The following is a 21789-nucleotide window of genomic DNA, read 5'->3' as shown; positions in this document are numbered from 1 at the left end:
CTCTGCCTCCTCTCGCTGTGGAGGGGGCGGGAGTGACCGGCTCTCAGCGGATCGCTAAGATTCCTAGCTGAGTGGCGGTCCAGGCATGTAGGCAGATCCCGACCACATGGTCATGATCTTGCCCGAGCTGCCTGTACCGGCTCTGTGACATCGGGCTTCAACCCCATGTCTACTGAAAATGGGACACAGGCGTGCAGAACGTATTGCACTCCTGTGATCCACAGAAATACAACCAAAGGAGCTTTGGCTGTACTTCTTTAATGTCATTTTTCCAATGTGGAAGAAGTATATGTATCTGGAATTTGACTTGGTATCTCTGTACAGCACAAAGTGGTGAGCTTGCATGCTAAAAAGGACTTGCTGATAGGAGGAGAGAGTAGAGTGACAGATATGAGATCATTAGTCTGATGCTTCTTCTTTCTTCTTCTGTACAATCACAGGCTGGGGGGGGGGGACAAAAGCTATAAGTGTTCCTGAACAGCAGCAGAGAAAGAAAATCGGGTCTCCTGTCCTGCCAGACAGAGATATGCAGTGATGTATAAATCTCAAGACTGGATGGGAAAAAAAAAATCCCTGGCTTTGATATGCAAGGTTCGACATTTTATGCATTACATTGACATCTTCGCTTTCTTATCATTCCATCAGACAGGACTGTACAGACCTCCTAAGCTCAGATTTGCTAAAACCATGACCATGCTGGTTCCTGGGCCTCATTGTCTGTTTCCTGATGAAATCTGCTCTTATATTTTTCTATTTTTGGGCCGTTTCTGGCCACCCTAGTAAAACGTGTTGAGCCAGAGGAATGTATAGAGGTGGCTGAATCTTCCACCATGTGGGTGGTTTAGTAGGCAGTCTAATTTGTATTTTCTGTTGGGTCGGGTTGCGGTGAGTCACAATGGCGTTTTGGGTTATCTGATACGCTCGCTGGTGTCTTTTCTGGGGAATATATGAACTTTAATCCAGAAATGATATCTTATATCTTGGGGGAACAATCTTTCATTTCACACATGATCTCCTACCTCTTTCCGCTCTCCTGTTTTGCTCCTTCCATGTGGGTGACCCCGGGACCCCGCAGACCCCCGGGACGAGCTGCTTCCCGAAGTGGAGCAGTTGCTGGACATTTGACTCCGGGACAGGAAGTTGGGTTTACAGTATGGAATGATCTCTTCATCTGAAAACAGAGGAGGGTTGTTTAATACATTGGAAAGGTTTCTGCGATGCAGTGAAATGAGCAGACTGGTTCAGTGGTCTTCTGTAACCAGACATCAGTGCGTTAGTGCAGGCAGAAAATTGGAAGATGATTGGCTGGTTGGGAGTTACAGTGGCAACCACTCAAGGACCACTACGCAGGGCCGCCATTAAAATCACAGGGCCCCATACAGTTAAACCGACGGCACCCTTCTGCTATGGAAAATATGATCAATGGCTGTGTTATGTGTGCAACTCACACACACACACTGGGTTGTAGACTTCAAAGGTGGATGAAGCCTATTTTCTTTTCATGTTCACCTGCTAAAGGATAAGTTCACCTTTACAAAAAACTTTTGCACTTTTTTTTTTGCAGGTAAAAAAAAAGCATTTATTTATTTATTTTTGTAACGGACTTGTAAAGCATTGCACCCAGCAGATTGTGGGTGTAATGTCACGATCCTGCAGCTTGTCTGGCCGTACCTCCGATATGGCCAGGCAGTTACACTGTGACAGGAAGATGCAAAGGCTGATGGACCTTGTAGTTTCCCATTCACAGAACACTGTAAATGGATGATGTGGGTGGGGCCTAACACGGTCACATTTTTTTGCAGATTGTGACAGCTAGCGGAAGGGGGTGTGCATCTAACATGTTACAGTACATCCTGAATATGGGTGGAACATGTTACAGAAGGTGAACGTAGCCTTTAACCAAACAAGGGTCCTCTGCTTACCCAAGCGCATTTTTATCTCTTTACCAATCGGCTGCCACTTTACTGCCTCCAGGCACGGTGCTTCTCAGCACATACTTTCCTCCCTCTCTTTCTCCTCCACTGCCAATCACTAGCAGGCCCAGGCCCAGGCCCCCCCCACTGACCTGATGGGGTCTGGTACAGGAGTACCCCCCTATCGGTAGCCCTGACACTGTTGGTTACAATATATTCAAGATTTTGATGACAATAACACACATGGTATGGATATCTCCATGCTAGATCAGATTGTAAATATGTTGTATAGGCTACTGCTTTTTGTAAGCTGCCATTTTAGGGGTAGCAACTTGACAGCTGGTGTTTTTCATCTATAAAAGATTATTGACCATTTTAAACCCTGATGGGTTTTACTTCCTCTTTTTCCCCCCTGCACAGTAAAAGCGTATGTTGCACTTAACTGCAAACAAAACCCACAATGTCCCCACATCCATCTTCACACCTCTTCCTTCCAAGGGAGCCGCCAGTCACGGCACAGGCCCTTTAGAAATGGCACAATTGTGCCCTTTCTTCAGTATGCATGCACTGATGACGTTGGCGCAAGTGTATATGGTAAATATCTCCTAAACCGTGCTGGTTTAGGAGATATTTCAAGTACCTACAGGTAGGCCTTATTATAGGCTCACCTGTAGGTACAAGTGGTGTAACTAGGTTTACAACCACTTTAAGTCAGTTGGGTGTTGGATATCATCTTCCCCTGCTATACTAGCATATAAAACTGATTTGAACAGAATGCATTAAAATCTGATGGATATTTCCATCTTGTACAAGCCTGCCAATGGTGTACCTTCTCTGTGGTGCAGCGGGTGAGTTGCAGCTCCTCGCTGCTGCCCTGGAACTCCTCTTCTCTCCATGGAGGACGAAGTGCTTGTGTCTCTCTCCAACGATGTAGCTGAACACTCCATGCGAGAGGAGAACAACTCTTCATCAGCAGGAGGGGGCTCTGGCGGAGGTGGGAGATCTATGGGGGAGAAAAAAAAAAGCATTTAAGCACTTGGATGGACGGAATGGGTGAAATACATTGTCATATTCCCTCCCAGTGGTGATGATTTTACAGCCCTTCAGCTGAAATGGATCTACAGGTTCCCATCCAGCATATGGAACCTACAGGTCCTCATCAGTGCTAAATGAATGCAGATTGACATCTGAAACCTATAAAAGTGATAGCAGAAAAAGACAAAGTGGTCCTTTGAGTCGGTCTCTTTTTTCCTGTTCCAAGCATCAGCTACTCTATCAGTAAAATAATACGTTCTAAGGTTAGTTTTAAACTTTTCTCTGGCTAGTTTGAGGTCATGTCCCCGTGTTCATGATCGCCGTTCCATATTGAAAATACTGCCCTCCTGAACCCTATTCACACCCTTATGTATTTAAAGCTAAATACCAAGTATGGAAATTTTTTGCGTAGCTTGGAAAAATTTAAAGCCTGGTACGCACCACTAGTTTTTGTTGTTCAACCCGCTAGGTTGAACGGAAAAAATCTCACAACTCCGGTCAGAGCTGCTGTACTAACAATCTGACGTTCATGCAGCGATCTCCCCTGCTGAGCTGTTGGGTTCTGACATGGGGAACGCCCCCCCCAGCCAGAACACTCTGGTCAGCGCTTTCAGCTATTGGCTGAGAGCACCGAGCGGTAGCTGGTTGGCTGCTGGTTTTCCAATAGTTGCCCAAACTGCCAACTTCTGTCGGGACTGGCTGCCATACACATGAATGTCAGCCATTTTTATATTGAAACGGCTGATGTTGCCTGACATTCGGCACCCATGTGTACTAGGCTTTAGTATATGTGTGACCACTGTGAGAGTTGGAAATGACTGTTGTAGTCACTGCTACTACAGTAATCACTTTTTTTTTCAGTCCAGTGCTAAGCATCTGCCTTGCTGCATATTGAACCCGGGCTCACTCTTTTGGCAAAGGCGCCAGTCAAAGAACGCTTTACATTTTTTTTTCAATGAATGCAAGACTTTTTTAATTGGATGAGGTGGATCAAAGAACGCTTTGAATTCATGAGAAAAATGCAAGGTGTTCTGTGAATGGCGCTTGTGGCAAACGCGTGACCCAGTTCACTATGCTGCAGGGCAGCCGCTTGGCATGGAAACCAGAAGTCCAGTACAGTGATTTCCAGCTTCCACGGTCACACCATATACATACTTGCATTGGACCAATATAAACAAGTAAAACAATCCATTCCTGATATTCCGCTTTAAAGATTTCAGTCATGTCCTCCCTTTTCCCTCTTTCCCCAAAACTGGATATATTAAGTTCCTGCAGTCTCTCTTGATGGTTTATCCTTCAGATCTGTCACCGTTTTTCTTGCCCATCTCTGAACTCATTCTATCTTATCAGTTGCTCTATGACATAAATTAAACCGGTTTCCAGAAGGAGAAAACTTTTTCGCAAAATAAAATAGCTATTCGGCTCCATATTTCATACAAAGCACCTGTCCTCTCTCTGACTCATCTGCCTCTGAATTCCCTGAATTCCCATAACTCTGGGAAATCCGATCCATTGAGAGGTGTGCGGCCACTACTTACTGTCAGATGTAACTGATATAGAAGATACAGTTACAAGTAGGTTTTAATTATGTCTTTTCCCCCCAGAGGTGATGAGAGGCTGTTAGATTCTGACAGTTCTGTAAAGGAATGGGATATTTGATTTGCTGGAAGAGCTATGCTTGATTTTATATGGCAATTGCACCTGGTTTAATAAACTTATCTGCTTGATAAAAACAATTGATAACGTGCCATATGCTGCAAAAGATTCTGGTGGTTATCATCCTACAATATTGCAATTATTATTAATCCAGTCAAGTTCAGAAATATTTAAAGTGACAACATTTAAGCCATGGTGGAGGGAAAGTGTTTTACTCCCGAAACATGTTGTATTATTTTTCTACTAAATATCCAATAAAATTTATACCACCTTGGCCTTTGTGTGTGGCATCTCAAAACTGCTTCTAGAGTTGGACTTTGCTCAGAACCACCCCACCTTAGCTGGTGGTCTTCAATATGTGTGAACAACCTTACAGACGTGAGTCGGCTTGATCAATGAGATAACCTTATACAACAATACAGCACCTAGCTCTGTCTCTGAAAATAAGAGTCAGCTGTGTAACGGGGGTCCTGGCCCAGTAATTCCATCCTGACCAGTTCCTTACAATAACTTTTCTGTTCTGAGATGCCAACCGGGACTGTTAACTGGCCCTTTATAAGCCCCTGGGATTTGAGCTGTAACTGGCCCTCAAAACCAACCTCCTTGCTTCGCCTCCCTTCGATAGTTGCCGGATTTCACCTTCTTCTTGGCTTTGGATTTCTGTCCAGGCGGAGTGCCAAGATTGTCTCCTGAGAGCAGCTTTCCTGTAAGCAGACCATGAACACATCATCAATATTAAGGGAGAACTCTGCCAATGGTAGATAATGCTCTGTATATTGGGGCACTCTCTTCCAATCTATAAGAAAACCAATGCTGTGATTTGTAGAACATTGAATATACTGTCAGCAAGCTTATTCCAAATCTGCTTATAGGTAAGGCTTCATTTCATGGACGTTTTTACAGCCACTTTTTTTACAGCTTAAAAACGACTGTCCATGTTTTTTTTTTTGACCTGGAGCTCAAAAACGCTGCGGTAGCGTTTTTGAACGTCTGTCGTTTTTACAGCTCTAAGGCTGGAGCTTCAGAACGCACTGGTCCTGGTTTTTTTTTTGCAGCTTAAAAACGGCTCAGCCATCTACAGCTCAAAAACGTCATGGTGGGCATGAGGCCATAGACTAACATGGAGAGACGTTTTTAAGCTGCAAAAAAAGCTCAGAAAAGTGGCTGTAAAAACGTCCAAAAACGTCCATGGAAATTAAGCCTTAAGCAACCAATATGGGAATTGGAATTTAGTGCAGCGGCTGTAGGACCCATTCATATCTAAACTTGTGTGTGTGTTTGTATGTGACATCAGGGGCATTTACATCTGTTGCCAATGGGCCCCCCCCCCCCAATGTGCATTCACACGTGAAACAAAACATATGACCCCATGTATCGCAACGCAATCACCTGTGCTGCATTGCGTTGGAATAAAATGGTTGTGCTGTTTTGGATCTGCATCGATGACCTATTGGAAATCTTTGGTGCTGTAATACTTGGCTGCGTTTTAGGAAAAATGTGTGAAGGGGCCCTTAGGCCTTTTTAAAGAATACAAACTGCACAGGGAGGACATGGAGGCATGCATCTTCCTCTAACACTGGCAGATCTATGCAGTCTTCTGTTTGTATTAACATGTAAGAAAACGGTTTTAATTAGGTTCCCTCTGCTGACTGGCAGGGCTGTATGCTGGGGAAACATCATGGCTGATTGGCTGCATCCAATTCTGCTGACTAGATTAAAGACAAACGCCAATATTTCGTTCCAAGACGGTACGAGACAGATGATATTTAAATATTGAGGGACATGACATTTGAAAAAAAAGAAAAAAGGCATTTCTCCCAAAATCTCACATTATTACTTACTGCTACAGAAAAACTGGATGTCCTAAAATGTTTAAATCCAACTCGCCATTTGTTTAATAGGATACAGAGCAAAGTGGCCTATCGCAGCCAATCAAAATTCATCTTGCATTAAACAGATGTTTGAATTAAGGTCACTGTGTGTGTGTTTGCACTTCTGCCTTATTTAAACATTACAAAAGTTTTTAGATAAATAAAGATTTTATTGTAGTTCTAATTTTCAATATTTGACAGTCCGTGGTTATATAACATATAATGGACTTGGCACAGTCACTTGATGTTTGGTCAAATTTGTATTAGTCCAGTTCTCACCTGTGCTGGGCAGGTCCATATTCTCTGCACTGACAGTTGGATTTTGACTGAGGTTCCGTCTGTGGCCGTGCCGTGGTGTCTCTCCACCTATATGAAGAGCGGGATTGGACTGTGTCAGGGGAGGGCTGGGGGCTCTTGGAACTGGTACCGATCCAGATGGCATTCTCCTACAAGGACATAAAGAAACCTTTAATGTGTATAAAAACAGTACATCTTTACAACACATGCACATTTCCCTGTTTTTTCTCCTATAAAGTATAGAAAATACTTGTTGTGTCCGAGATCCAGTGAGCGCCTAACTTCCTATTACAGTTGACAACGCTGCCTCTGCTGCACTGAAATCCCATGCTATGTAGTCAGCCCCACCCAGTTCTCTCCTCATGGACTACACTGTCCCATTATGTTGGGGAGATAAGAAAAGGGGATGTGTTCGGCTGTAAAGCTACCTCTGCTCCACTTTTCAAAAACCTTTCTCTGTGTTTAAAGAGAAAAACATGGGGAAATACATATGTATTGTAGAGATGTACTAAATATATATTGTTTTCATTTTCCCCAGATATGCACTTTAAATTATTAGATATTTGGGGTTAGGATCAGAAAACCTCAATAATGGACAATAGTTTAACATTTAACAGCTGGGTACGTTGGGATTCTGGAATGGGGGCAACAGTTAAGTATGTTGGGATTCTAATCTGAGCATTTGGGTAATTGTTGAGTGTGCTGGGATTCTGACTTGGCATAGGGTAGCATTGCATGTTTGAGATCTGATGTTGGATGGGGTAACAGTTAGGATTCTGACCTGGGATGGGGTGGAAGTTCAAATTGCTGGAGTCGTGGAATTTCCTCTGAATCGTACATCTCATCTCGCGGCGATGGGGTGAGGGTAGCCGTGGACTGTTGGCCATAGGACTGAGCTGGAGAAGAGGCATCACCACGGGGAGGGGGAAGAGGACAATCTTCTGGAATATTCTCCATCAGATACGTCCTCTCCGGCAATGGAGGACACCACTCTTCTGTTTCCGAACTAAAACAACAGAAATATCTTTCAGGAAAATCTGAGATTTATGCAAATTCCTAAAGCATAATGAACAATCACTTAACCGAAACGGCTTTTGCTAATAGGATTATAGGGGATGTAAATTTGTGGCTTCGTTGGGAGCACCTGGAGGGATCTTGTTGTTGTATATTAAGGAAATGAACCAGTTCAGACCCACAATTTACAAACAACAGCTTGTAGAGTGAGAGCCATTATAAACACACAAGATGGCTGCCAGGAGTTCCCTGGCTCAGCGCACTCTGAACAGATGAGGCCCGGGGAAGAGCTTACTTCATTTCCACGTCTGAGTCTTCGTCTTGGAAATGGTTCAGCTCGTTGGCAGGAGGTGGAGGAGGCAGAATCTCTGTCCAATTCAGAGATGGCGCTTTCACTGGTTTCCCCACAGACTTCTGTTTATTGCCTTTTGAAGCTGGAAAAATAAATAGGATTGTCCGTTATAGTTTATAGTGAGGGTCTTTATATTTTATTTAATTCACAAGGTTTCACAATATCCTAGGATTCCTTTTATTACTTTTCTTATGACATACTGTGCTCTTTCCTATAACTCTCCTCTCTTAAAATACTTTGCACTACTGGAGGACTCTGCTCCTTCCTCTATCCAACTCTCCTCTGCTGAAATACTCTTATGCCTCGTACACACACAATCTGACCTTTGTCCGACCAAACTCGGGATTCCGACGGCATTTCATCGGAGTAAAAGAGAACATGTTCTCTCTCTAAACTCCGATGGAATTCATCGGAATATCCGATTGAAAAACTCTGATGGACATACACACGGTCGGATTTTCCGATGGAAAAAGTCAGATTTTGTGTACGAGGCATTAGTTTGTTGCTCCCTTTGTATGTTTGCTCGTTTCCTAATACACTCTGCACTGAGGCACTTAATTTTAGGAGGCTGACAAGCAAAACAGCCAATCCCATCCACAATATGACTGAACTAATGGTGTATATGTGGCACATACACCTTCAGTAACTTTCTAACACACCCATACGTACCGATTTCCACCTTGCTGCGATCGGGCTGAGCATACAGTATGCCGGACGTGCCAGCCTGGACATTCCATGCATTGTCCTCCGACTCAGGTGAATGCAGAGTCTGCCCACCATAGGGTACAACAGGTGTGGTTGCATAGGGTGTGGTCTGCTGTGAGAAAGCTCCATTGAATGTCCTCATGTCATCGCTGGTTGGGTCTATAGTGCTGTAGATGGGTCCGTCCGAGACTCCTGTGCCAAATTTCTCAGTCTGAGCAATGTAATTGGAAATCCCTGCATCTGAAAAAACCAAACTCAGGTTATATCCTTATACCAACCCTGTAAGATTCACCCTGCTTACATTTCCCTGCTCCGACCGCTTGCTTCATTTGATCCAAACAGGTCAATATCCTATTTCTGCAAATATAAAATTTACAGTAATAGGTAGAGCACTGTATGAAACTTATCATTCTGATAAGTTTCGTATGATGCTATACCTATTCCTGTAATGCCATTCTGGTTGACATTGGGGAAGATTTGGAACCATGCCCCACATATGGTCTATGTCCAAGCTGCATAACTTTTGGCTTTTTTTTTTAAATACTAGACCTAATAATGGATATGCAAATGCGTGTGTCTCTGAAATCTCCCTCCTCTCTATACTCCTCGGCCCCATCTCCATACCCATCTTGATTCTTTCTCCTGGCTCCTGAAAACGTGATCCCATAACCACAGTGGAAGTCCACTGTCCCAGCAATGGAGTGGATTGCTGAACTGATTTCCATGGAGGAAACAACCAAATAGAATGATCAATACACAACCTATATTATTTTTTAGAGTGCCTTCTTGAGGGCTCTACCCCTTGAAGACCTTATAACACTAAGCAATTTCTGGAAGTTTTAGTAGTGTGTCGCCCTAACCTGGATACCAAAAATTTACCACCCCTATTCCTGATCCCGAATGCACTTCCCCTTTTTCCCCAACATTGCTTCCCTTATATTTCCTAACCTCACACCTTGAGAAAAGGTCACCCTAAGTATTTCTCATGTCTCTTATGCTCCTATCCTACGTTTTTCTTGTATTGTAATATTTGCATTTCAAAAATCAGTCCCTGTTGTTCAGTACTTGTAATCTGACTGTCAATTAACCAGCAATGTGTCAGTCAGTTTATGGATTTCTTTCTTCAATAATAATATTAATAAAGTTTTATTTATTTTAAAATATATGGCCAGCATTTAGCAACGAAGGCCAAAATCATTCTTCATGTTTATGACCCTGAATGTGGCAGTTTTTCTATTTGAGGGCTATTTCTTTTTTTTTGGCATTTGTGACAGAATGTCATCTTTTTTTCTCTAGATCTCTGAGATATTTCTGCTTGGGGTTAAAAGAATACTCTGCACTGTAATTCTACTTCTCTCAGTAAAGCTCCTTGAGGGTGCAAAATATGATACAAAAACTGCCATAAACGGTCTTGAGAAAAGTCTAATTTTCAGGGGCCCGAGGCCTATTCCCAGCTCATCACAGATGGTTATAGGTCATTAGTTCTCGGATGTGACCACAAGCAGGCCAGCATTTTGCCCATTTGTTATAAACTGCTTGGAATTTGATCAGTTGGCCTTTACGGTTGAAAAAAAAAAAATCTGTTTCTAGTTGTTTGAGGGCAATTTTCTATATTTAGAATTAATAGAGATATTTTATTGTGATACATTAGATCCCATTTAATCAGCAGACGCACTCCAAAATAAATGTTGAATCTCTTACCATTGTAGTATCTCTCTGATGGATTGTGGGCTCCTGGGCAGCAGGTGACTGCTGCCTCCTTTGGCTTGCCGTTTCTCAGAAGGTTGGTGGCAGGCCACGAATCTGCCAGCCAAGGATAATTAGAAGCACTGGTGGCCAACAAGCCTGGTCTGAAGAAAAACAGACTTGGATTATAATGACTGCAAGCAACCATGACCCAACCTAATTGTGCTGTATGTATATTTGGCTACTTCCTGACCTCTGAAAGGTCACATTCCTAAGGCTTGTACTAAAATGCCCTAAGGGAGCAATCACTGGAGGACATGTATTAAATCCTGCCCCACAGTAAGGTAACACTAAATGGGAGTAATGAGATGGATTATATATTACAGCTCGATTCATACATTCCTCTGAACTGCAACAAAATAAAATCTACCCCTGACCACTCCCTAAAGCAGAACTTCCATGCCAAATCGAAAGCTCCAATTTTTTTGCCAACCCTTTAACATAGAAAAGCTAAATCCATCTTCAAAATAAATACATGAACCTATTTTTAAATAAAAAACATGTGTAATTCTGCAAAGCATTGCAAACATGATCAGTAAATGGTGGGTGTGATGCCAGGCTCCTGCTGACTCTTCCTTCAGCTCTATGCCTGGTACAGAGGTATGGATTTTCAATTGGAGTGCTGGATGAAATATCAATAGACTGTGGTGCTCATTCACAGGTTTATGGGTGAGATTATGTGCCTCCTGGCAGAGCTTGGAGCTTTTAAAGCCTGTTGAAATGCATTTCAGCTCATCAAGAGTCCATTCACTTTGAATTTTGGGCTTCAAGCTCTGCTTGAAGGTGGGTGAGCCAGAGGGCTAGAAAAAAAAAGGTAAGCCTTTTTGTGCATGAAAATCTACTTTAATTGGGCATTAGGAGTGAGAATTTGTCTCAAGATCAGTGCTAAATCGGTTGCAGACCTGTGCGAAACTGTATCAGTTGGCTGCAGAGAACATGCCTGTGCAGGCAAACAAAAAAATAAATATATATTTTTTAAATTTGTCACTAATTTGCCTAATAAATGTACCCTAGTGTTTGTTGCTGATTTGAAGTAAGTGCTACCTAGCACTTAGTAAGGGGCAAATGGCAAGCAAAGTACTAGTAGTACCAAGTAAGAAAGAAAGTTACCGCTCCAGGTGTTAGGATGATCAGTATGGTCTCAGGAGATCAAGGGTGCTGGCAATGCACAAGGCAACAAATGGAAAAAGAAAATATGGACAGCCGCACTCCAAAAAACCTTGATGGTTGTCTTTATTTAAAAAAAGAAAAATGCACACTACACTGGAGTAAAACAGCTGACGCGTTTCACACTATAAATTAGTGCTGTACCAAGTAATTTAGATGCAAATCAAGGCTGCCTGTCAATTAAGTCGATTAGCATTTTTATATTTATTTGGGACAACTGCGGCTGAAATCTTGGACACCTAAATGAGAGATTTGCACAAAGTATATGCAGCAGTTTATAAGTGCATATGTGACCCTCTGCCCCTGCAAACCTGGGCAGCCAACTACAGACTGATTCACACAAATATCTAACTGAACTGGCACTGGAGCTGGGACAGATTTTTACTCCAAACCTACGCACAATGCAGAAGTGGTCAGGGTCAGGTTTCATTCTGTTGCAGTGCTATGCTAGAGCAAACGAGAGGGGAATTAATAAATTAAGCTGCTTGATTGTAATAAATTGGTCTCACAACTCCTACTTAGCTTTGTCTTGCAGTGGGACAGAGCCGATAAATGCCACCCTCCCCATAATGTGGTCATTGCTTGTAAAATACACCACTGTATTATTTATCCCAACGTCCCCCACACTAGGGAGTGTTGGAATGGCTATTATATATGCAGCACAGGTGATGGCTGTACATCCGGAGTGGAGTGTATTCCACATTTTATAAGCGTTGAAGTGTACAATCAGCAGTTACAGCAGTGGACTGCACAAAGCACTTGCAATGAAGAAAGTGAGCAGTTTGTGATGATTCAAATACACGCTATCACCCGTGTGATGTTCCTCTTACCTGGCAGTGATGTGACTGGAGCCCTCGGTGTGGGGAAAGGACACTGTGAAAGCAATAGTGAGATGTTAGTGTATGTCTGGGCAAATAAAAAAAAAAGTACATCTCAATGCATGCAGATTTCCCTATAAGGACCCTGCAAGTACAGAAAAATATCTGTTGCTCTTTTCTAGAAATGCACTCAAATCTTTGCTGTTGGTGACAACACAGTGCCTTTTCTAGACTAAAATTGTGAGAAATGTGGTCAAGTTCAGCCCCCCGTTCTGGGAATTGGGACACTTCCTCTTCATCAGGGCTTATGTACTATGTAACATCAAGATTGACTGGACTCAATAGAATGTTGATATTCATACATCTATAAAAAATATTTATATATACAGAATCAGGCTTCGGGCAATATCATTAGTTTAAGCTTGTGTAAGCCCTTGCTGATACAAATGACCTGATTCTGTGTGTGTAAATATATGAATATCAACAACATTCTATTAAGTCCAGTCAACCTTGAAGTCCTGATGAAGGGATAGTGTCCAAATCCCTGAAACACATTGGCCTTTTCCCCCTATCAATTATTTAATGTAAAACATTTTCTAGACGCACTGGTGTGGAGCCCTTACTGCTTTCTACAAATTTGGATGTCCCTTAGGAGCCCTCTCCACTGTCGTTGGAGAGTTTTTGGCATATGTGAGTAGCCTCACTGAAGTCAATCAGTTTGACTATTAAAACAGTATTTTTCACCATATTGGCCATCAAGAAAATGGAGACCCTGCACCCCTTATGTATCCCAAGCACTGAAGTTCTGGCAAAATCTACAGGTATTTCTCTGCACTTACTGTTGTTAACAAAAATGAAAAACTGCTGTCAATGATATATTTAACAGATAACGCAAACAAATAAGAGTTGTTGGTTGTTAGGGGTTTACGTATATCTTAATAGGTGACCTGTGTATTATGCACAATTAGAGAAGAGCATACAACAAGATATAGGAATAAGTAGATAATTACCTGCAGGGGTGTAAGCAAAGGAGGCTGGGGAAACAAAGAGAACAATGCATTAGAACCATCAGTCCAAAGCTACTCATTGGCCTGTCAGCTGGATGTATTGGAGCATTGCTCACCTGTGTAATGGCTAAGCTCCTTCCTCTTCTTCCGGCGGCAGTATATCCAGACACTAAAGCACATCAAGATTACCCAGCATGCTCCTCCAATACCCGCAATGAAGGCTGGCTGTTTCACCACATCGGTGATCTGCTCTGTTAGGGTGAGGCTGTCACCGTTTATGGGCACGTGATCCGAAGATGGTTCTGGAAAGAATGGAAATAATGGTGAGGAAGACAGAAACGATACATATAAGGGGCTTGTATTCCAAATAGGATACTAAATTGTGAGCATGCAGGTAATAGACTCTCTTTTCCTAAAGGATAATTCCACCCCAGAGTAAAAATTCTTCTTTGAATTGGAGTCCGAGTGTGTTTATGAGCACAGCTCAGAATTGCAGTTCTTGGCAAAGCCAACATGGAGATCCACTTGCTTTAGGGTACACCCCTACCTCCAAACTGCTTACTAACTTATTCTGGCAGAAAAAACTGTTGAAGGCCCACCCACTGGAATTCAGCAATAACTGAACAGGAAATGGATATCTTTATCAGCTTGAATCAGAACACAAGAGGGAGGATCGACCTTTCCAAGTTGGGTGAAGTTATTTTCAAAATAAATAGCTATAGTAAATCTTGACCATGCAGCTCCTTCTAAAGTCAGACACTTACTAATCTGGATAGTGATTGGCTGGCTTTTAACCCCAAAACCAGCACTGGTTGCTGCAGCCACTTCAACACGGTACAGAATTCCTGGGACGAGTCCTCGGATGACGGCAGTGTGCATGGTTCCATCCACTGTCCTGTTTATGTGGTACCGGGATTCATTTCCTAATATCCAGATCTGGGAAGGATAAAATACCATAAATTGTCAATGCAAAAATTGCTCCTCTCGGTACAACAATATTTCATTCACAAAAGGAACATCACATGGAAAATAGCTAATTGGTTAATATATGCCTTGGTCATAAAAATGGCAGCTGTTATGCAGTTTCTATGAGCAACAAAATGTTCACCTTTAGTTCTTACAAAGGCCAAATGCTCTGTTGTGCATATAAAGTATGTTAGGTGGCCAAAGATTTGTGGACACCTGACCATCACAACTATATGACCTAGTTGGCCATCTCGATACAAAACCATGGGCATTTAATATGGAATTGGCCTCTTCTCTTTGTGGGTATAACAGTCTCCACTCATAGTTACATAGTTAGTCAGGTTGAAAAAAGACACAAGTCCAACCAGTTCAACCACAAAAAAAAATAAACAAAATAAAAAACATAGTACAATCCCATACACCCAACTCCATACCCACAATTGATCCAGAGGAAGGCAAAAAATAAAACAGCAGAGCATGATCCAATTTGCTACAGCAGGGGAAAAAGTTCCTTCCTGATCCCCCAAAAGGCAAATCGGATTTACCCTGGATTAACTTTACCTACAAATCTTAGTACTCCGTTATATTATGTACATTTACGAAAGTATCCAGGCCTTTCTTAAAGCAATTTACTGAGCTGGCCAGAACCACCTCTGGAGGGAGTCTGTTCCACATTTTCACAGCTCTTACTGTGAAGAAACCTTTCTGTATTTGAAGATGAAATCTCTTTTCCTATATGGACCCCTTATATATTTGTACATGTGGATCTTATCCCCCCTCATTCTCCTCTACTCAAGAGTGAATAAATCCAGTTCCTATAATCTTTCCTCATAGCTGAGCTCCTCCATGCCTTATCAGTTTGGTTGCCCTTCTCTGCACTTTCTCCAGTTCCCAGATATCCTTTTTGTGAACTCTTCTAAGAAGGATTTCAGTCAAAAGAGCATTTGTGAGGTCAGGTACTGACATTGAATGAGAAGACCTTGCTCATAACTGGTTTCCTATTCAATACCAAATAGGGTTGAGGTCTTCTGTTTCAAAGTTAGAGAATCCCATATGAACATTAAATTGCAAACTCACCCGGTAATCTTGGATGATCCCATTCTGATGCTCCACAGGAGGTGGTTCCCATGTGATGCTGATGTTGGTGCTGTTGCTGGTACCGACAGTCACCACAGCGACAGACTGAGGAGGTGCACTTGGAACTGTAAAAAGAACAAAACAGTTTCAGAAATTTTGCAACCAAATTATGACCTTCTACATCCTTTTGTAAAAGGTCCCAAGTAGGAACCGGTGAGGAAATCGGGCATGTAGATAAAGCAACAAAATGTATTGATCAACAAGGTGCCAGGAAATATGTGGTGTTTAGTATAATTTCTTTGCATTTCCTATCAACTAAACCTTTCCTTTGAATCCCTGATATTTTGAGAACCGAAAAACGTGAAACATTTTAACAATGTAAACATTAATATGATCGATTACAGACCCTATGTCCTCTCACCTGCCCTTCAAGTTTAGATATTTCAACAAACTTTTCCCTCAATAACATTTTTTGATGTTTGCAAGTGAAGCCTAACAAACTAAGCCACATTTACCCTCATATTTTGTGTTTATACTCTTCTCCGTATTGTTTGCTACAAATGTTCCCCCAGCATCATATTGCAGCCAGTACTGACTTTTTCCCTTCTATGAGGAGCTTATCCAACTAGTTCACATTTTTCTTTAGTTAAAAAAACATACTGAGCGCATACTGTGATGTCACTCGGCTGTATGGGCTTTTTCCTTCTCCTGTTGACTAGATAATAGTTTGGAGGAATGGCGAGATTTTTTTATAATGAAGTCAGAACATTCCTAGAGGGAAAGCTCACACTATATCGTAGGAGGAAAAGATACTACAGACAGCTGAACCTGCAATTATAAGTTCAACAGTAAGCAGTGTTTGCACGGATAAAATGTTATGATTGGCAAGCTCATGCTGGTAATCTGATGGTTCCTACACAAACACATTGTCTGAATGAAGGAAGCTGGGATTCAGTATATAATGAGATTACATAAGATGTCCAGGCATGGACTAAACTGATAACTACAAAATATCACAAAGACCTACAGCGGGTCCAACTTGAGTGAACATTTTGTCCCTTATCCTTCACTAATTAGCACATTCTCAATTATCTTGGCCCACATGTGCTAACATTTTAGGCCTTATGACCCAGAAATTCGAGACAACACTTGACCATGTTGCACAACAATAAAGTTTGTAACCAGCCAAATCTTTTAAAGTCTTAAAAAATGTCAACTTGATGTTGGGTGGCCTCAAGCATGGCCCCCCGGACATCACCAAAAGGCTACAATAGTATTCAGTGAGTGTAATGCTATAGGAAGCTGTCAGAGACCTTAGACATGCATAAAATATGGTCAAAGACTGCAGGAATACTACAAGAAAGAGTGGGAGATTGCAGACGGAGATGGTCAGAGACAATAGAACCTTCATTCAGAAATCTTCCCAAATACCAAAAGGCCACTATGGATACTGCTAAATCAATTCACTTGGGCCTGCATTGATAAGCTATTGTTTACCTGAGACTGGTTTTGCATGCCCATACAAGCTTATGTAAATGCAAAACCAGGTTAAAGTAGGTAATATGCACCTATCACTGCATTCTAAATGATTTTAAACAAATGCCATTGCCACAAGCCCAAAGCTCGACAACAGGGGTCCTTGATATGACCAAACTTGAATGCCACTACCACTGTTAAACCATCCCCCACACTGCTCTACTCCTAACATTCCTCTAGAGATTTTTTCACGGTAGGAGAGGAAACAGATAACTACAATTCATTCTTATCTCTACACAAGTGCCTCTGAGTAATCTGCACTTCAGGCTGTTGTCACCTCGTTCACAACCAGCTGCCACCATTTCCATAGTACTTCCCTCCCCCCTCACCTTCTTCAGGTGTGCGAACCAGCAGGACATCACTATCCATTCCTTGAAACTCATCAAAATAAGGCCGTATCTTTATTTCATACTCCGTCCCCCGTTTCAGGTCCACCAGGACCGCCGAACGCTCGGTCGGGGACTTGACATCTTGGACAACCCAAACGCTGGATTTGGGGCGGTACATGACCCGGTAACCTTGTATGAACTGAGCTTGACGGTCCACCTGCAACAAAGTGCACATATTAGCACACACAACATTACAGGGTAACACAAAGTTTATTATAGAAGCAGAACATTTTCAGGATTAAAACTTACAGAATCAACACTTTCAAAATGTTTCATCAACTGTAATATCAAAAAAAAAAGTCTTAATTTTTAAACTATTCTGGTCAATCCAGATTCATGAGGATGGCACCTCTGGTAAAGCATTTTGTGGGAGGATTAAAGACATAAATTGCTGCAGGGAAAACTATTTATAGGAGTCTAATAAGAAGGTGAAGGGGGGCATTGACTCTTCAGTTGACATTAGATTTGGGTGGAGTGTCCCAGATTGCCAGAGACAGTCCTGCATTTTGCAGGTCTCTCCCGGGTACCTTTATGCCAGGACAATACAGTGTCCCAGAATGAAACTGACACAGCCAACCCCTAGGCCAATCTGATGCCCCCAAAAAAGGCCTCCACATCACCACTTTACTCACTGACAGTACTTGTCCTGGCCAGGAATGTCCCACCCCCTGCTTGTGATTGGAAAAATCATAAATGCCGCCGCTTGTGTCCAATCACTGTGCTATGATTCGTTACAGCACAAGCTGATTTTTGGGAAGGGGGGTGTCCCTGAATGGTAGTTTGGAATTGTGGTCACCCTAGTGGAGTGGGGTTTGCTAGTTGGGCCCCATTTAGACCTGTGAGTTGCAGTAGGACAAGTTTTAGGACAATGCATGGAAACAAACGAACCTCACTGTAGTGCCATTTGCATTTCAGCACAGCACAATGCAAAGGTGGTTCCCTTTCCAATGCAGCACTTTGGGCGAAAAAAAGTTAAAAAGTTGAAAGTCGTCTTTGTCCTTGAGTTGAGATGCAGCCCAATAAAAATGAACAGGCCACATTAACATGAAATGCATAGTGTGAATCTGGTCATCAAAGGAAATCTGTCCTGACAGGAATACATACCGTGTTTCCCCAAAAATAAAATCCGGATCTTATATTAATTTATAATAAAGAGCTCTTTTTCCTGCAATTATGTTACAGAAACACACACGTTGTACATTATATACAACTGTAGTTGAGGGGATTATAGGATTTTACAAGCATTTTAACTAGGGATTATTTTCGGGGTAGGGCTTATATTGCAGCCCTCCTGGAAAATAACGCTAGGTCTTATTTTCGGGGAAGGTATTACTTTCGGGGAAACACGGTATCTTGCCTTATTTGATTCTGGCTGTCTTGTGGCTTTAGAATGATTACTAAGTGGAGCCATAACCATTAGAAGACAATGACTCAAAGCATTGAAACTGAAGTCACTGGATAGTCATGACACCTGGGAGACAGGAATTTTCAGGAAAGAGGAGATTGCAGACTTCTCTCGTTATAGTTTCCTTCCAGGGTCCAAGTGCATTGCATTAACATATAAGCATAAAACAAGCATTTTTTTTCTTGCGTTAAACATGTTGCATTAATGCATTCCTTTGGAAGAGCTAGAAACGCACCAAAATGTCCAAAAACAGATATGCTATTGACGAAACAGGGCACCACAATGCACAGTTGTGGTGCACTCCAATGTTCATTGGGGTATCATTCAACATATATTGGAAAAAAATGGGCCTCTACAGAGACTAATAATTCGTATAAAATTTTAAGTGATTTAATAAAGCAAATTTATCATTTTTTTACATGTTATCCCTGATGCCGCGTACACACGATTGTTTTTCATGACGAGAAAAATTCAATTTTTTAAGTTGGTCATTAAAAACGACAATGTGTAGGCTCCAGAGCATTTTTCTCGACGCGAAAAATGAGCATTAAAAATTTCGAGCCTGCTCTATCTTTTTTTCGACGTTTTTCACGTTGTCGTTTTTTCTCGTCTTGAAAAATAGTCGTGTGTAGGCTTTAACGACGGGGAAAAAAATGCGCATGCTCAGAAGCAAGCTATGAGAAGGGAAATTTGAATAATCAGCCCAAAGGGTGGTGCCATTCGAACGTGTTGTACGTCACCGCACTTTGCTCGATCATGTGTATTCAAGGCAGGCTTGAGAGGAATCACGTCGAGAAAAATTATGATTTTTTTCCATGACATGAAAACCGCTCGTGTGTACGTGGCATTACAGTAGAAAATGTCCAAAAAATGCAAATGGTAAACTACCGTACATTATTTTTTTTTAAAGAAAAATCTATGCTGGAGCTGCAGATTTCTCATGACCAAATTATTTCTGAAAATAGCCAGCCAGCGTTTTCCACGAAGAAGCCAATATTAAAAATGTGCCGGAGAATATCTTCCTATGACTCGCCGCGCTCTGCAATATAGCAGTGACACCTCGCTGCGGATAACGGCAAGTCATTAAGTACTTTTTCTCCTTAATTGATTTAGTTTACACATAAGGACGCTGCGGTTCCAGCAATAAAACCTGCAAGCGCCCGCTGGTAACAAAATGATAGTTAATGCTCCAAGACTTCCACTTAATACGGCATTAAACGGGACGGACTCCCAAGTCATATTAAATAAAACAATATCTTTTATAAACTTCATGCTGGTAGAACTCGGGGAAAGGACAGGATTAAATAGCTGTTCGGTTTCAAACGTCTCCTTGGATAACCTTCTCCCCCTCCACCGCCGCGGCACCCAGAGAGACAAAGCCCGTAATTGTATGAACACTTTACACTACATTTACCTCTCCGATAATCTCATGCAATATAAATCACCCTTCGGATTATTAAAACAAAGACATATTGCTCCATTACATTTCTTTTTCAATTTAACATCTTCACATTCCCCCTTCCTCCTTCGCATAGAACGCTGACCCCCTGGGGGGGTAACAACGGCATCAACATTTTACATTAAATAATTAGCAACTGTTTGTGTTTGAAAATGAAAAAAAATAAAAATAAAAAATAAAATTATATAAAAATAAAAAAAAAAGGTTCAGTAACTGTTACATAATATGCAAAACCTTCAACATTTTTGTTTATCAGGTATATGGGTTGAAACCTCTAATAAAGATTTTGTTTTTAGAAAGCAAGTAAAAAAAAAAAATCATACAAATAATATATTAAAATAAAAAAAAAGATTAATACCAATACAAGAGATTACAATAAAAGAAAATATGTATAACGTAAAATATACAATAAATAATAAATGAATAAAATAAGTCAAATAATAAAATCATAAATAAATAACATTTAAATACAAACAAATGGAGATGAATGCGGATTTCAGTGTATGTAACTATAGGAGGGTACATGATGTTGGTCTGCAGTAACAAACCTGCCCAAGTTGCTCAGTGGGGGGAAGGGAATCTAAATTCAATTAGGGAGCCTGTACTGGTCAGATTTTTTTTCTGGTTGCCAATGGCAACTGGGCCTAGTAATGGTAGTTACCATCGCGTCAAAGGCACCTATTGATTTAAAGCACCTTATTAAAATGCCAAATCTCTGAGAAGACATCGATGGCAGTTAATGGCTCCTATTTTGGTGGGGGGGATGGTGGCTAATTTGTGTTACTGGCGTCGGCGACAGGCCTGAAAAGGTTGCATCACGTGAACCTGTACGGTGTAAGAAATACATGTCTGGCTGAAAATGGAATGTCCCTGACATCTGGCACCTGAATTACAGCACAAAAACATAGAATAAACCTGTCAGTGCTGCTATTACATGGCATTCATAATGGCTGCCACCTGATAGGTGTCTGGATTACATCCTGCTGGGAGATGACAACCAGTAATATGAATCGCGCTTAGATGTATTGATTTGTCCACAGGGAACTGTATTGCGCTACAATTGCGTCACTTCTCCCCGGCAGAGAAAAAGCCAGGTGGATTTTAGTGTCCATTTTTTTTTTATGTTGGCCATTCTAAGGAAGACATGATATTGGCTCGGCAATGGAAGGGATGAATAATACCCCTGAGGCATAAGACACATGTTTATAGAAGGTGGCTGACAAAATGGTTTTTGCTCACATAACATCAACAGCTACACTATATTGTCAAAAGTTTAGGGACCCCTGCCTTTACACGCACATGAACTTTAAAGCGGGAGTTCACCCGAATTTTTTTTTTTTAACATTAGATTGAGGCGGATGTTGTCCGCCGCTTCC

At 41.6% G+C, this 21789-nt stretch overlaps 1 protein-coding gene across 3 annotated transcripts in view; it reads right to left on the bottom strand.

The window, feature by feature from the left end:
- ROBO3 (roundabout guidance receptor 3) overlaps positions 1-21789 on the bottom strand; it is a 414329-nt gene that overhangs the window by 8440 nt on the left and 384100 nt on the right. For all 3 annotated transcript variants that reach the window (XM_040326160.1, XM_040326161.1, XM_040326162.1), the window contains 14 exons: positions 17490-17706; positions 15625-15749; positions 14346-14517; positions 13698-13883; positions 13585-13608; positions 12587-12629; positions 10545-10693; positions 8808-9083; positions 8082-8220; positions 7554-7778; positions 6755-6921; positions 5204-5308; positions 2743-2916; positions 1020-1171 (listed from right to left, as the gene is read on the bottom strand). In XM_040326160.1, coding sequence (XP_040182094.1) covers positions 1020-1171; positions 2743-2916; positions 5204-5308; positions 6755-6921; positions 7554-7778; positions 8082-8220; positions 8808-9083; positions 10545-10693; positions 12587-12629; positions 13585-13608; positions 13698-13883; positions 14346-14517; positions 15625-15749; positions 17490-17706 — 2154 coding nt within the window. The remainder of the gene's footprint in view (positions 1-1019; positions 1172-2742; positions 2917-5203; positions 5309-6754; positions 6922-7553; positions 7779-8081; positions 8221-8807; positions 9084-10544; positions 10694-12586; positions 12630-13584; positions 13609-13697; positions 13884-14345; positions 14518-15624; positions 15750-17489; positions 17707-21789) is intronic.

Source organism: Rana temporaria, chromosome 10 (genome assembly GCF_905171775.1).
Source record: "Rana temporaria chromosome 10, aRanTem1.1, whole genome shotgun sequence".
Taxonomy (NCBI): Eukaryota; Metazoa; Chordata; class Amphibia; order Anura; family Ranidae; genus Rana; species Rana temporaria.
Note: the sequence above shows the minus strand (reverse complement) of the source record. Positions and strands in the feature narration are given on the sequence as shown.